This window comes from Ochotona princeps, chromosome 4, assembly GCF_030435755.1.
Source record: "Ochotona princeps isolate mOchPri1 chromosome 4, mOchPri1.hap1, whole genome shotgun sequence".
Classification (NCBI taxonomy): domain Eukaryota; kingdom Metazoa; phylum Chordata; class Mammalia; order Lagomorpha; family Ochotonidae; genus Ochotona; species Ochotona princeps.
Window position 1 is genome coordinate 80,605,700 of NC_080835.1, and position 15,285 is coordinate 80,620,984.

A 15,285-nucleotide genomic window follows, 5' to 3' on the forward strand; every position below is an offset into this window, starting at 1 on the left:
AACGAATGCTGAAAAACTGTATGCACACTCATCATGAACATTCCCATAATATCACAGGAAGAAAAATCTTACTTTAGAAATTATCTAGGGGGTCAGCATTGTAGGCTAGAGGCTAAAGTCCTCACCTTCAATATAAGCTGGGATCCCATATGAATGCCAGTTTGTGTCCCAATAGCCCTACTTCCCATCCAGCTCCCTGCTTGAGGCCTAGGAAGGCAGTCAAGGATGGCCCAAAGCCTTGGAACCTGGCACCCGTGTGGGAGACCCAGAAGAGGCTATGGGGCTTCGGATTGGTTCAGTTTCGGGCATTGCAGCCACTTGCGTAGTGAGTTATTGCATGGAAGATCTCTATCTCTGTTTATCTGCCTTTCCAATAAAAACAAATAAATCTTAAATAGATAGATAAATCTTACCTCAATTCCTGACCTAACAAAATAATACATATGTGAAGTGGTTAAAAAGCTCTGGCCCGGGCCCGGCGCCGTGGCCTAGCGGCTAAAGTCCTCGCCCTGAACGCCCCAGGATCCCATATGGGCGCCGGTTCTAATCCCGGCAGCTCCACTTCCCATCCAGCTCTCTGCTTGTGGCCTGGGAAAGCAGTGGAGGACGACCCAATGCATTGGGACACTGCACCCGCGTGGGAGACCCGGAGGAAGTTCCTGGTTCCCGGCATCAGATCGGCGTGCACCAGCCCATTGAGGCTCACTTGGGGAGTGAATCATCGGACGAAAGATCTTCCTCTCTGTCTCTCCTCCTCTCTGTATATCTGACTTTGTAATAAAGTAAATAAATCTTTAAAAAAAAAAAAAAAAAAAACAAAGCTCTGGCCCTGGGCCTGATGCACTAGCCTAGTGGGTAAAGTCCTTGCCTTGAATACGCTAGGATCCCATAAGTGCATCGGTTCTAATCCTGGTGGCCCTGCTTCCCCTCCATCTCCCTACTTGCAGCAGTCAAGGACGGCCTAAAGCATTGGGTTCCTGCACCCACCTAGGAGACCTGGAAGAGATCCGGGCTCCTAGCTTCTGAACATTGCAGCTTCAGCCATTGCAGCCACTTAAGGAGTGAATCAATGAATGGAAGATCCTATCTGTCTCTCCTCCTCTCTGTATATCTGATTTTCCAATAAAAATAAATCTTAAAAAAAAGAAAAAAGGAAATGATCTAGGCACAAAGACACAGAACGAAGTTAAAAATAAATTCAAAAATTAGGACTAACTCTAAGAACTTGCATCATCAACCACAACACCAACTGCTCCAATTCTGATCCAGCTCCCTGCTAAAGTCCTGAGGAAACAAGTGGAAGATGGCTCAACTGTTTGAACCTCCGCCACCATGTGGGATACCCAGATGAATCTCTTGGTGTTCCTTGGCCCAACTCTGATTGATGTGGCCATCTGGGAAATCAATCAGTTAAAGTAAGATGTCTGATCTCTCCCTCTCTGTAACTCTTTCCAATAAATAAACAAATCTTTACAAGCAAATAAAAGCAGAGGGCAGATACAGTGGCTCAACAGGTTAATCCTCTAATTGCCAAGTGCCAGCATCCATATCGGTGCAGGTTTGTGCCCTGGCCACTCCACTTCTATCCAGTTCACTGCACAAGGACAGTGAAAGCAGTGAAGGATGACTTAAGTCCTTGGGACCCTGCATTCAGGCGGGAGACCTAGAAGAGGCTCCTGGCCCACTCAGATCAGTTCAGCTCAAGTCGTTCTGGCCATTTGGGAAATGAATCTGTGCATGGAGGATCCTTCTCTGTCTTTTCTTCTCCCTGTAAGTCTGCCTTTCCAATAAAAAGGAATCAATCTTGAAGCAAGCAAACAAAAATTAGCAGCATACCAATGAAATGAAATTACCTGTGAAGAATTGGGGATAATTCTGTTCTGTCTTCTAAGTCATCCTCTAGTCTATAACGTAAGATCCACCTCATTATCAATTCCTTCAAAGAGAAACTTCCATTTACTTCACAAATACTTAACTCTAATCCTGTATGTATTGCTTCCGGAATGATGCAGCTTCTCATTGCCAAAGCCAAACAGCATACTGAAGAACTGTTAGAAAAACAAAAGACAACACAATGATAAATTTCCCAGATTTTCTGCCTTTGGCTGTACCTTTACCATGTCATGATTCTTTAAATAGAAAGTTTATCTGGAAACACTAAGGAACTATATACTGCAGTGATAATTTGGGTGGAAATGGTGAAAGAGGAAAACGGGGAGGGTGAGAGGGGAGGAGGAGAGAACACCCACTTTACCTCACAAAATTGTACTGTGGTAGATAACAAATACACTTGAATTATTTAAAAAACCAAAAAGAAAAAAAAAAAAAAACAAGTTCTTTGGGATCAGGAATTTGGTTCAGCAGTTAAGATGCTACTTGGAATCTCCAATCTCCTATCAAAGTGCTTGGAATCAAACTACAGCTCTGCTTTGCTTTCAGCTTCCTGTTAACCCACCATGGGAGGTAGCAAGTTCATGTAATAAGGTCTTTGTCACATATATTGTTGAACTACATGAGTTGATGGCTCATCTGACTATGGCAAAGTCCTGACTATGGCAGGCATTAAGAAATGAAGCAACAGATCTGAGACCTTTATTTGCCTTTAAAAAATGTATGTATGTGTACATGCAAATACGTACACACAGTTATTTCTTTAAACATAAGCTCTTGGAGAGGCAGACAACTTGTCTAATCACTTCTCACCACCTTATCAAAGCTAAGGATTGTACCAGACACATATATGTAATTTAAGTTGTACTGACTAAAAAAAGAAACAATGCAGTCTGAATGTATTTAAAAAGACTCCTTGGTATAAATGAATTTCTTCTTTCCTGCTACTACCTTTAAAAAATTATTCAGGGCCCAGCACAGTGGCCTAGCAGCTAAAGTCCTTGCCTTCAATGTGCCAGGATCCCATATGGGCACCAGTTCTAATCCCGACAGCTCCACTTCCCATCCAGCTCTCTGCTTATGGCCTAGGAAAGCAGTAGAGCACAGTCCAAAGCCTTGGGACCTTGCACCCATGTAGGAGACCTGGAGGAAGTTTCTGGCTCCTGGCTTTGGATCCACACAGCTCCGGCCATAGTGGTCACTTGAGGAATGAATCATCAGATGGAATTCTTCCTCTGTCTCTCCTCCTCTCTATACACCTGACTTTGCAATGAAAATAAATCTTTTTTAAAAATTATTCATTTGAAAGGTAGATTAGAGAAAGAGAAATATCTTCCATCTGCTAATTGATTCGCCAATGGCAACAACAGCCAAAGCTGCACAGGTCCAAAGCCAACGGCCTAGGGCTTTTTCCAGTTCTCCCACGTGAGTGCAAGGGCCTGATCAGCAGGGTCACCTTAAACTGCTTTCCCAGGCACTTTAGAAGGGAGCTGAATCAGAAGTGGAACAGCTAGGACTTGATCTGCTATCCATAAGAGATGCCAGCACTTCCAGGCAGGGGGCTATACCATAGCTCGTGCCCCTACAAACATTTTTAATTTCTTTATAAACATTTATTTTATTTTTATATGAAAGGCAGATTTGCAGAGAAAAGCAGAAACAAAGAGAGAGAGAGATCTTCCATCTGCTGGTTTACTACACAAAGAGCTGCAATAGCCAGAGTTAGGCTGGTCCAAAGTCAGGAGTCTGAATCTTCTTTCAGGTCTCACACATGGGTTCAAGGCCCAAAGACTTGGGTCATCTTCTACTGCTTTCCCAGGCACATTAGCAGAGAGCTGGATCAGAAGGGAGCAGCAACCTAGACTCAAACCAAAGCTTATATGGGATGCCAGAGTTGCAGGCTAACATATGTGCCACTGCACAGGCCCACTACATAAGCTCTTGTGATAGCTTTTAATATCCAAAAAAAAATTTATGAATATTGGACAGTTATAAAGTACAGATAAATTTAAACACCTTATAATTGTTTGAAGAAGTTATTTTTAGACACTATTTTGTAATTCCTCCACTTTATAAAAGAGTTATTTATTTTTACAGGAAAGGCAGATTTGCAGAGGAGAGACAGAAAGATAGATCTTCCATCTGCTGCTTCAGTCCCAAAGTGGACACAACAGCCGGAATCGAGCTGATCCAAAGCCAGGCACCAAGAGCCTCTTCCAGGTCTCCCACATGGGTGCAGAGTCCCAAAGGTTTGGGACAGGCTCTACTGCTAGATGGGAAGTGGAGCAGCCAGGACATGAACCAGCACCCATATGGAATTTCAGTGCATGCAAGATGAGGATTTAGCCACCAAGCTATTATGCCAGGCCCATTCCTCCACCTTTTAGACTCACATTCATGTATAAACTTTTCCCAGACAAACAGCAAAAGAATTTGAAGTAGAATTTAATGTATTTTTAACTTAAGTAACAATTCATGGAAATGACTAGAGGGTATTTATCTGTAAAATCTGATACAATGAATATTCAACTTACCAAGAAGGTCTGCAGGCTGACCCAGTAAATAATTTCCAGAATTCTCTGTCGATTTCAACTAAACTACCTTGAATTATGGCTCCCAATAAACCAAAATTTTCAGCTTGCGTTTGTTCAGAACTTATACCACGGAAGGTAACAGTACAAATTTTAACCCAGAGTTTCAACAAATCTGACTGCTGTGAGGTTTCTAGATTTGATTTCTTGCCTTGACACAATGCAACTTCCATAAGACATCGTAACACATATGGTGTGCGTTCCCCACGTCGTCGCTGAGAGAGAAGCTGGTAGAGTATCATTAGTAATGAAGACAGATCATGGTCAGGTAAACTTGAAGGGTATTTTGATACTAACTGGGTTGTAATTTGCAGCCTAAAAAAAGTAAAGATAATTTGAAAATAATTCTATTCTATTAATCTCATAGAAAACAAATATAGAGAAACAAGGTAGCCTGCAATAACCTAACTAAAACAGCAATAATATCACATTCAACACCAATTCTGTAAATATCAATAAAATTTCATTTTTACTATGAACTACTTCCTATAGTAGCTGAAAGACTGATAATCTTTTGCCTCGCTGGGTAACCCACATTTATCTTAAACTCTGCTTTTTCCTGACATTACTCAGGGAATATTTGCCAGTAATTCTCTAGAATGTGTATGACTCACTGAATTAAGAAACACATGTTATTTCTAAGCCCCTAACAACTGATATACATCAAATATTGCATAAGTAACACCTAATTTACTGGGAAAATTATAAAAGTGCAAACAGGCTCTCTCAACTATAACATGAGCTTATTTCAGTTTCAACAACAGGTCACATCAATACACTTTTCTTTCAACTAAATTCTACTTAAGCATTCCATTAACATGGTTAACATCAAGATTACCGAACAAAAGATTGACTACAATAAATATTTGTTTCAGTTCTGCTGGGGGAAAGATGTTACACTTTCTAGGTTCCAGTTTTATTTTTGGTAAAGCAAACAAGTTGAAACGGAGAAATTCCAAAGACTTAACAAATATACGGAGAGTCCACAGAATTACACAACTTCTTTGTGTTTCTAAATGTCAGATGTGAGCAAGCAAAACAGAAATTAAGAATTAAAATAGCCCTTTATCATAAAATAAGCTCAACACTGCTTGTGGTATCTGTTACGTAAATATACATACTCATTTATTTGAAATGTTAAGTAACATTCACTCCCCAAATGACTGCAGTGATCAGAGTCGGCCCAAGCTAAAGACAGAAGCCTAGATTTAGACCTACTATGTTGGTGATAGGGGCCGAATTCCTTGGGCTGAAACAGCTTTTCCAGGATCATGACAGCAAGGAGGAGGATGGCAAGCAGACCAGCTAGAACTCCAGCCAGGGCTCCAATACAGAATGTAAACCACAAGCGGTGATTTATCATGCTCTAACAGTGTTGGCCATGGGACTGAGATTTCTGGAATTAATTTTTAAATCTGATTACAACGTGATATACATACTAAAATATATTAGTGCCAACATACACAACTCAGTACTATAAGACAATACTACTACTAGATGTTCGCAACCCTTTTTCGATGCCATGATCACATCTTGTGACTCATCCTTGATGTCTGACAATCACATTTCCTTTTAGTAATAACTGGTTTAGGACAAGATTAAATTACTTAGTCCAAGCTACTGACATGAAAGGATTCAACTGCAGGTTTTCTGGGGAAAAAAAGAAACAAACAAACTCTTGGGGCAGTGATTAAAACAACACTTTACCACGGCACAAGATCGAAATCATTCTGTGGCTTCTGGAGATGATCCTTTATTACTTCCCAGCCTAATTCAATTTTCCTCCTTTTACAAGGTGCACTCTGATCACTAGATACTCTCTGCGTAATAGTGTAAGACTGAGAAATCTCCAAGGACCTGGTATCTTCATTAAAAACCTATAAAATAAACAATAATTTACTTTTTTGTCAGGATTACTTACAAATAACATCTCAGAAAAAAAAGGTTAATAGAAGATATAAAAAACACAAACAAGAAATAAGCTATAGAAACATGATAGCATGGTAAGAGATATTTTGAATGACAGTAATGGCATTCATTGAAAACAGGTATTAGAGGACCCAATAGAACTGAAGAGAGAAAAGATGAACTGATTATGTCCATGGGAAGACACCAGAAGGAGAATCATGTTCCCAGGGGACAGTTAAGTTTTTATTAGGGCCCTGTGCAGTAGTCTATGGCTAAAGTTCTCCTCTTGCACACACCGGGATCCCATATGGACGCCAGTTCTAATCCCGGCAGCCCCGCTTCTCATCCAGCTCCCTACTTGTGGCCTGGGAAAGCAGTCGAGGACGGCCCAAAGCCTTGAGACCCTGTACCACGTGCGAGACCAGGAAGAGGCTCCTGGCTCCAGATCAGTGCAGCTCAGGCCATTACAGCTACTTGGGCAGTGAACCAGCAGACGGAAGATCTTTCTATCTCTCCTTCTCTCTGTAGATCTGCCTTTCCAAGAAAAATAAATAAATCTTTAAAGCAATTTTTTTAAAAATTGCTACAAAAAGGCGACTCAGTAGACAGACGAGATCGGGCACGTTCAGGGTGGTATGGCTGTAGACAAGACTCAGTGGACAGTAACAATTGTCAAATACAGCCAGCAGGATGCCACCAGCATCTCATCAATGCAGGTGCCATCCTCTCAGCAAAAAGGAAGAGACATCTGCAGCAGGCCAATACCACGGATTATCTCATCTGAGAACCTCAGGTCCTTCTGATGCTGAATGTGACCTGAACGTCTGGAAGACAACAGGGTGTCTACCTAACTCCAGGAGGGCACAATGATTTTTTTTTCCAGCAATTTCTGAGTACATGTTTTGTTCTGTTTAAGATGTGTTTTTATTTAAAAGGCAGAGTTACAGAGAATAGGGACACAGAAAGATTCTCCATTAACTTTTGGTTGACAACCCTGATGGTCACAACAGCTGGAGGTGAGCTGATCCAAAGCCAGAAGTTACTTCCAAGTCTCGCACAGGAATGAAGGGGCCCAAACACTTCAGCCATCCTACTGTTTTCCAGGCCACAAGCAGGAAACTAGAAAAGTTGAGCAGCTGGGATAACTACTGATCCCATATCAGATGCCAACACCACAGATAGAGGGTTGGCTACTATGCCAACCCCATGGGCACAATGAATTCTTCCACATCAATTCTACCAACCAGCAGAAAGGAAGCACCATCTTTCCAGAGCAAGTACAATCAGGGATTCTGTGACCAGAGTATCTGATGGCTCTGTCAGAGGGAGGAATCTGACATCCTAAATAACCTAGTTCCATGAACAGAAGGCAACTGCTCCTCTCATTTTTCTGATCAACTTCTGTTAGGCAGGCAGCTACTTCCAAGCATGGAGTGGTTCTCTGTGTGGAGGGAGAAATTCTCTGGCACTTGAGACATGGAGAGCTCTTGTATCCTGTGACTGCATGCCAGGCTAGGAAACTGAAAAGGAGTAGGGTGTGGTTGGGTCCTAACACAATTACTGGAAATGAGGAGCTCCATGATAGAAGGGGAGGGTCACTACAGAGAACTTCATAATCACATTACAGAATACAAAGATCCTTTTTATGGCTTCAAGGATTTAAGTGGATAGGGTTCACCGGCACTGTTGGAGACCTGGAAGAAATTCCTGGTTCTATGCTTCAGATTGGTTCAGCTCTGGCCATTGTGGCCATTTGGGGAGTGACCAGCAGATGGAAGATCTTTCTCTTTGCCTCTCCTTCACACAGTAAATCTGCCTTTGCAATAAAAATAAATTTTATATTATTATTATTTTTTAATGGAGAGAAGGAGAAAGATCTTCCACACTCTAGTTCACTCTCCAAATGGCTGCAATGGCTGGAGCTAAGCCAACCCAAAGCCAGGAGCCTCTTAAGGATCTCCCATACGAGTTCAGGATCCAGAAGGTTTGGGCCGTCCTTAACTGCTTTCCCAGGCCACAATGAAGAAACTGGATGGGAACTGAAGCAGGGGGGACGTGAATCGGCGCCCATATGAGATCCAGGCATGTGCAAGGTAAGGAGAAAGTCACTGAGCCCAAATTTAAGCAGAAAGACAAAGAGACAAGAAAAGAAAAGAGAAGAAAAGAAGCCCTTTGGAAAGCAATAGGTACACAGCACATTCATAGACATTTTGTCAGAACGTAAGTTTAAAAAGCCAGGGCCCGGCGCCATGGCCTAGCGGCTAAAGTCCTTGTCTTGAAAATGCCGGGACCCCATATGGGTGCCAGTTCTAATCCCGGTGGCCCCGCTTCCCATTCAGCTCCCTGCTTATGACCTGGGAAAGCAGTCGAGGACGACCAGGGCTTTGGGACCCTGCACCCGCGTGGGAGACCTGGAAGAGCTCCTGGCTCCCGGCTTTGGAATGACGCAGTACCAGCCACTGCGAACACTTTTGAGTGAATCATCGGACAGAAGATCTTCCTCTCTGTCTCTCCTCCTCTCTGTATATCTGACTTTGCAAAAAATAAATAAATCTTTAAAAAATATCTTTAAAAATATTTTTAAAATATTTTAAATATTTAAAAAATGTTTAAAAAGCCAAATAAAGGGAAATTAATATGAAATTTAACAGTTTACAAGACCTCTACTTACCTGGTGACAAATATCAGCCATCAATTCAATCAAATTTTCCTTAACAGCAATATTTCGAGATCCTGAAGTATATTTTCCTCTACTCCCTATATGACTTATTTCATTCACTATCAGGTCATATATGTTATATAAGATACTTTGCCATTTTGCTGATATATAAGCACCTAAAATCCGAAAAGTTAAAAATTAATTCATACATAACATCTATTTGCACGGACAACTCTGTTACTAACACACATCGTTAACATTAAAAAACAAAGGGTTAAGCCCAGCACAATATATTTTGCAAAATTCTTCCACAAGATTTACATAAACTGGCCACAGCACGATAGACTAGTGGCTAAAGTCCTCGACTTGCATGCGCCAGAATCCCATATGGATGCCAATTTTAATCTCAGCTGCTCCTCTTCCCAACCAGGGCCCTGTTTACAGCCTGGGAAAGCAGTCAAGCATGGCCCAACGTGTTAGGAGCCTGCACCTGCGTGGAAGACCAGGAAGACGCTCCTGTTTCCTGGCTTCGGATCGGCTCAGCTCCAGCTGATGCAGTCACCTGGGGAGTGAACCAGTGAATGGAAGATCTTTCTCTCTGTATTTCCATCTCTCTGTATATCTGACTTTTCAATTAAAAATAAATAAAATGAAATGAAATAAAAAGCCACAACTGGTCCATTATAAGCTTCCTCCTGCAACAATAGCTTCCTATATAGGTCTCAGTTCATGTTCCCATTGCTCCACTTCCAATGCAGCTCCCTTTCTTCTTATGGCCGAGGAAAACCGCTGAAGATAGTGCAAGCCCTTAGGCCCCTGCATCCACATGGGAGACTCAGAAAAAACACATGGCTTCTGCAGTTTGTCCAGGATACTGAACAATAGGACCATTACTTACCACCAGCAAGGTAGTAGGAAATCCATTAGTGTAGCCTGAAACTACATTTGCTACATCATTCTGTTAACTTTCAATTCATTCTAAATAGGCAGATAACCCAAAGCCCTAAATATGTATGATCCTGATCTTCATAACAGTAAAAAGAAGGCAACAGACAAAAAACTTTGAAATGTCAGCGTATCTTCACATACACTGTTTCCATGGACTACCTATATATGTAAACCAATATACACTAGAGAAGGATACATTTTTAAAAAAAACTTTTTACTTCTTTTTATCATCATTTTATGATACAGTTCCATCGGTCCTGGGATTTTCCTTTTCCCCTCCCCAATCCGCCCCCACCCTCCGCTCATTGGATTCCTATACTATAGCACAGTATAGGAACCCAATGCATAGCATTCATTACTATAGCATAGTTCTTCATACACAGTCATATGACCATCATTGTGGACATGAACAATGGTAGAGAGTCCAGCATCCTATTGTCATGATATAGTAAACAGTTTTATTGGGAGTCCATCTTTAGTCTGGAAGTAGAAATGCATACTGCATTGTATCCTCACATCTGGATATGATAATCTCCATTACAGTTACTACACTGCTATTTTAATTTAAAAAAAAGTTACATCAGTTTCCTTCCATTTCACTTGCTACTAAACAAGGAGGTATGTAGCTTTAGTAAAATCATGAACTACTTTTGAATTTGTCCAAAAGTTGGTAATTGTAGACTAAGCTTGAGAGCTGATTAAAGCTCCAGTCCCACTTGATAAAGTTCTTGGTTACTCATTAAGACTACCCAACCAAACAACATTCTCTTAGTGAAAGAAAAACATTAAGAAATCTGCAATGGAAAGTGATTCACGGTTGAATATAAACCAAAATTGAAATGTCTATGAAGAAGTCACAGGTTGTGGTTGAGAACCTGCATTTTCCTATTAACATATTGGTTAATCAATACCATGTCAATTAATGCCACAATGTTGTAAATGGTTGGAAATATTATGTTGGGGCTTTCAATTGATTGGGATGATACTCTGCTGGCTCTACCTTCAGACCAGAGATATTCCCACCAAGAAACCATTGAACTTACCAGGACAGTAAGATGCTGGACTTTATGCTTGGTAAATACCTCCAATGAAAGAATGTCAACTGAAATTGAACTATGGAAATGCAACAAGGTGGAACAAACCGCCGTGGGGGGAGGGTGTGGGAAGGGGCTGGGGGAATCCCAGTGCATAAAAAATGTATCACATAATGCAATGTAATTAATTAAAAAAAAAACGAAATGCAATAAAAATATGCTTAAAACAAACAAACAAACAAACAAAAGAAAGTGATTCATTGCAAGTTTTCCCAGTAAAGAGGCCTGGGGTAACCATTATGCTTAAGACAGCAATTTCCATTTTGCATTTCTTATTCCTTTGAAATAATGAACATGTATGTTACTTGGGAATCAAATAAACTGATGAGCTGCTTTCAGTCCAATTTATGATTTGCATTTTTAAAGTACTTATTTCTTTGTAGTGGAAAGGCAGATTTTTATAGAAAAGGGTCTTCCATCTGCTGGTTCACTCACCAACTGACCACAACGGCCAGAGCTGAGATGATCTGAAGCCAGAAGATGTTTCCTGGTCTCCCTTTGAGTGCAGGATCCAAAGACCTTTGGCCATCCTCTGCTTCTTTCCCAGACCACAAGCAGGGAGATGGATGGGAACTGGAGCAGCCAGGACACAAATCCATGCCCATTCGAGATCCTGGAGCATGTAGGTCCATTAGCCAATTAAGCCCATGCACTGGGCCCCCTAACTCAATTCATTTCCAAATAAAAGCAATATGAAGACCAACAAAATCCTCTTTCCTCTAAATGTTATTCTCAAAAGTCTGTACCATACTTCTAAGTACCTAATTATCAGGGCATAATCAGCTTTATATCAAACAGCTGGTGTCTCAGAAGTGCGTATATTTCACCTAGCACCCTAGCAAAAAAGGGAAAGGCATAGTATAATTTGCCACGACTGCCTCAAATTCTAAAAATGTGTGAAATTTTCATCATGGATATATTACAAAACAGAGCAATGGAGAAGGGCTTATACTCCCACAGGACAGTGACTTCATGCTGAAGCCTTGACTGAAGAAACAAATTCAACTACAGTACAAAATTCTTACCTTTTTCTTGGGTTCTGGCTCCTTTTGGATGATGAATATAAATTTGCAATTGAAACAATTCAACAATTATTTCCTTTAAAGAATCATTAAGTCTATGTTGAGCCCAAATATAAAGCAGAGCAGGAAGAATTTCATCTCCTAATTCACAAGCTCGAATTCGAAAATTCACAGCCAAAGTCTTGAGAAAGATATTGAGGGCTGCTAAGATGTGACTTAGACCTGCAGAACTCTTCTCCTGCCTGTGAGAGAAAACATACAAACTCAACTTAGCATCAGCAGGAGTAAAATTTGCATACACTGAATAGTAACAAAGCTGTACATTTAAAAATAAGGTGATTTTCAACTAATTACCAGATTCAAAAGTACTCCAAGAGAAAATTCACAGCAGCACCAAAAGCAACAGCAGCAAAAAATCATCCTTGATTTGTACTGAGACTACCTCAAATGGCTTTGCTTTCTAAAATTACAAAGTTGATTTGCAGAAGTCACCATAAAATGTTTCATATTATGACATGTCGGCCTCATAAACAATATTAATTTTTACTTTGAGGACAGTTTTATTTATTTTTAATATAACTACTCTTTTTTTTTTAAGACTTAGCTATTTTTATTAGAAATGCAGATTTACATAGGGGACAGGAAGATCTTCCATCTACTGGTTCACTTCTCAATGGGTCAGAATGCAGAGAGCTGAGCTGATCCAAAGCCAGGAGCCAGGTGCTTCTTCAAGATCTCCAAAATGGGTGCAGGGTCCCAAGGCTTTGGGCCATTGTCCCAAGGCATTGAGCCATTGTCACAACCAGTGAACCAGATGGGATGTGGAGCAGCCAAGACACAAACCAGCACTCAAATGGGATGTTCATACTTACAGGTAGAGGATTAACGTGTTGAGTCATGGCACTGGCCCGATATCTATTCTTAAAATAGGAAAAATGAAACTGTTCTTAGAGGATATATAACTTTGCTCTTCAGAAGAGCAGGAGGAGTTTTCCCATTTAAAAAACTGGTGTGGCAGACCAGCACTGTGGCATACTGTGTAAAGCTCTTGCCTTCTATGTTGGCATCCCACGTAGGTGCCAGTTCAAGTCTCTGCTGTTCCCTTTCAGAACAAGTTTCCAGCTAAAGAGCCTGAGAAAGCAGAAGTGCTTGGGGCCCTCCACTCATGTGGAACACCCAGATGAAGCTCTTAGCTCCTACCTGACTCAGCCCTAGTGTGTAACTCTATTGTTCAAAAAAATGAAAGTATAAATCTTTAAAAAAAGAAAACTTAGAGTGGGCATTTTCCCTAGCCATTAAGAAGCCAACATTCCACATCCGAGTGCCCAGTTTGAGTTCTGGTCTGCTTCCAATTCCAGCTTCCTGCTAATGCACACCTTGTGATCCAGAAACTGTTGGCTCAAGTGATTCCTGACATTCACATAGGAGACCCAGACTGAGTTCCAAGCTCCTGGCTTCAGCCTAGCCCAGACATGGCTATTCATGGTGTGAACTAGTAGACAGATTTATTCCTACCCTTGCAAAGAATAAAAAAACATTATAATGCAATAAAAACAATAAAAAAAATTAGAAGGCAATATTTTTAGTGAATGAATCTGAAACACATTTTTAACAAGATCAAATTGGTTTTCAATTTAAAACAAAAGATTACCTGGCATACTGAACAGCCTTGGAAAAAAAATCCAAATATTTAGAATTCAGTCCATCAGTTTGCAAACAGCATCCTTTGGTCACAGCATGAATTATTCTTGCCACTAAAACTCTATTAATGTCTTGTGAAGGTTTGAGATACAGCGTAAAGTACACAGAGAATAATTCTTCAAGAGAAAAAAAAAAAGCTATTACAACTTTTAAAATGCAAAGTATATTAACCTCAATGTCAGAATTCAACTTAAATATCCCATATAGACAAAAAGATTTAGAATCGAATGGCTTTATATTTAACATAAAAAAGGACTCTGCATATTAAATTGTATAAAAGAACGTCTTTAACACAGAAAAACCTATACACAATGGAGTGTGAGAACCCGACTTCAGATAAGCTACTTCTTTAACCCCATGTTCCTTCACTGAGGCCTAACAAAGCACTTCACCTAATATGTATACTCCAAGGGTTTTTTGTTTGCTTGTTTGTTTGTTTGTTAAATAATGTGTGAAAAAATATGTTCTGAAATTTCACTCAATTTAGAATTTAACAAATTAGGAAGACAGCTGTCAGGATGCAGGCAGAAAACATGACATTCCTGATCAGAGAAAAAGAATAAATCACAACAAAGAGTAACAGAGATACTGAACGTTGTCCTTACTCTTTTTGTACTTAAAATCAGAATTCAGTAATTTGTGCTAACTCACATGACATACACAGTTGAAATCACAATATCCTGCTGGTGGGGATGTGGGGAGAAAGGTACCCTCCTTCACTGTTGGTGGGAACGCAGGTTAGCAGCACTAAGGAAGTCAGCTTGGAGAGTGTTAAGAGAATGGAAAACTCATCTGCCACATGACCCAGCTATCTGGAAATATACCCAAAGAAAATGAAGTGCATATGAGAAAGGGATCTGTAACCCTGTATTTACAGCAGCACAATCTACAACAGCAAACACACGGGAACAACCCAGATGCCCATCAAAAGAGAGGATAAAGAATCTGTGGTACCTCTACTCTGTGGACTACTACTCAGCACTAAAAAGAATTAAATTCCACCATTTGCAAACAAATGGTCCCAACTACAGACACGGAAATAAGTCAATCACAAAAGGAAAAATAACATGTTCTCTCTGATATAAGGCAACCTTCATGCAAACTACAAGATCAATATCTCTTTCAATACTGCTTATGCTACATTTCAGGGATTTTGATACTTTTGCTTTTACTTTCATTCCTTCAAAATAAGCTTTTTTTCTTACTGATTTCCTTACTGACTCATAGGTCACACCACAGCACATTTGCTTCAAGAAGGTTTTTGATTTTCTTTTTCATTTCTTCAGTGACACACTGGTCATTCAGTAACATGTTATTTAACTTCATGTTGTTGTTAATGTTCTACTATTTCTTCCTGTCGTTGATTTTATTTCATGGTTTTTCATTTAAAGGGATGTAGAACAACTGCATAATAGAGACCATCATATTCAGATGTCTCTACTTCCAAATCAAAGATGGACTCCCAAAGAAAA

General features: G+C 40.3%; 1 protein-coding gene across 2 annotated transcripts in view; it reads right to left on the reverse strand.

The window, feature by feature from the left end:
- Positions 1 to 15,285, reverse strand: part of ATM (ATM serine/threonine kinase) — a 133,157-nt gene that overhangs the window by 101,127 nt on the left and 16,745 nt on the right. For both annotated transcript variants that reach the window (XM_058663948.1, XM_058663949.1), the window contains exons 6-11: positions 13,764 to 13,929; positions 12,116 to 12,354; positions 9,061 to 9,224; positions 6,189 to 6,358; positions 4,425 to 4,796; positions 1,854 to 2,048 (exon numbers count right to left, since the gene is read on the reverse strand). In XM_058663948.1, the coding sequence (XP_058519931.1) occupies positions 1,854 to 2,048; positions 4,425 to 4,796; positions 6,189 to 6,358; positions 9,061 to 9,224; positions 12,116 to 12,354; positions 13,764 to 13,929 (1,306 nt within the window). The remainder of the gene's footprint in view (positions 1 to 1,853; positions 2,049 to 4,424; positions 4,797 to 6,188; positions 6,359 to 9,060; positions 9,225 to 12,115; positions 12,355 to 13,763; positions 13,930 to 15,285) is intronic.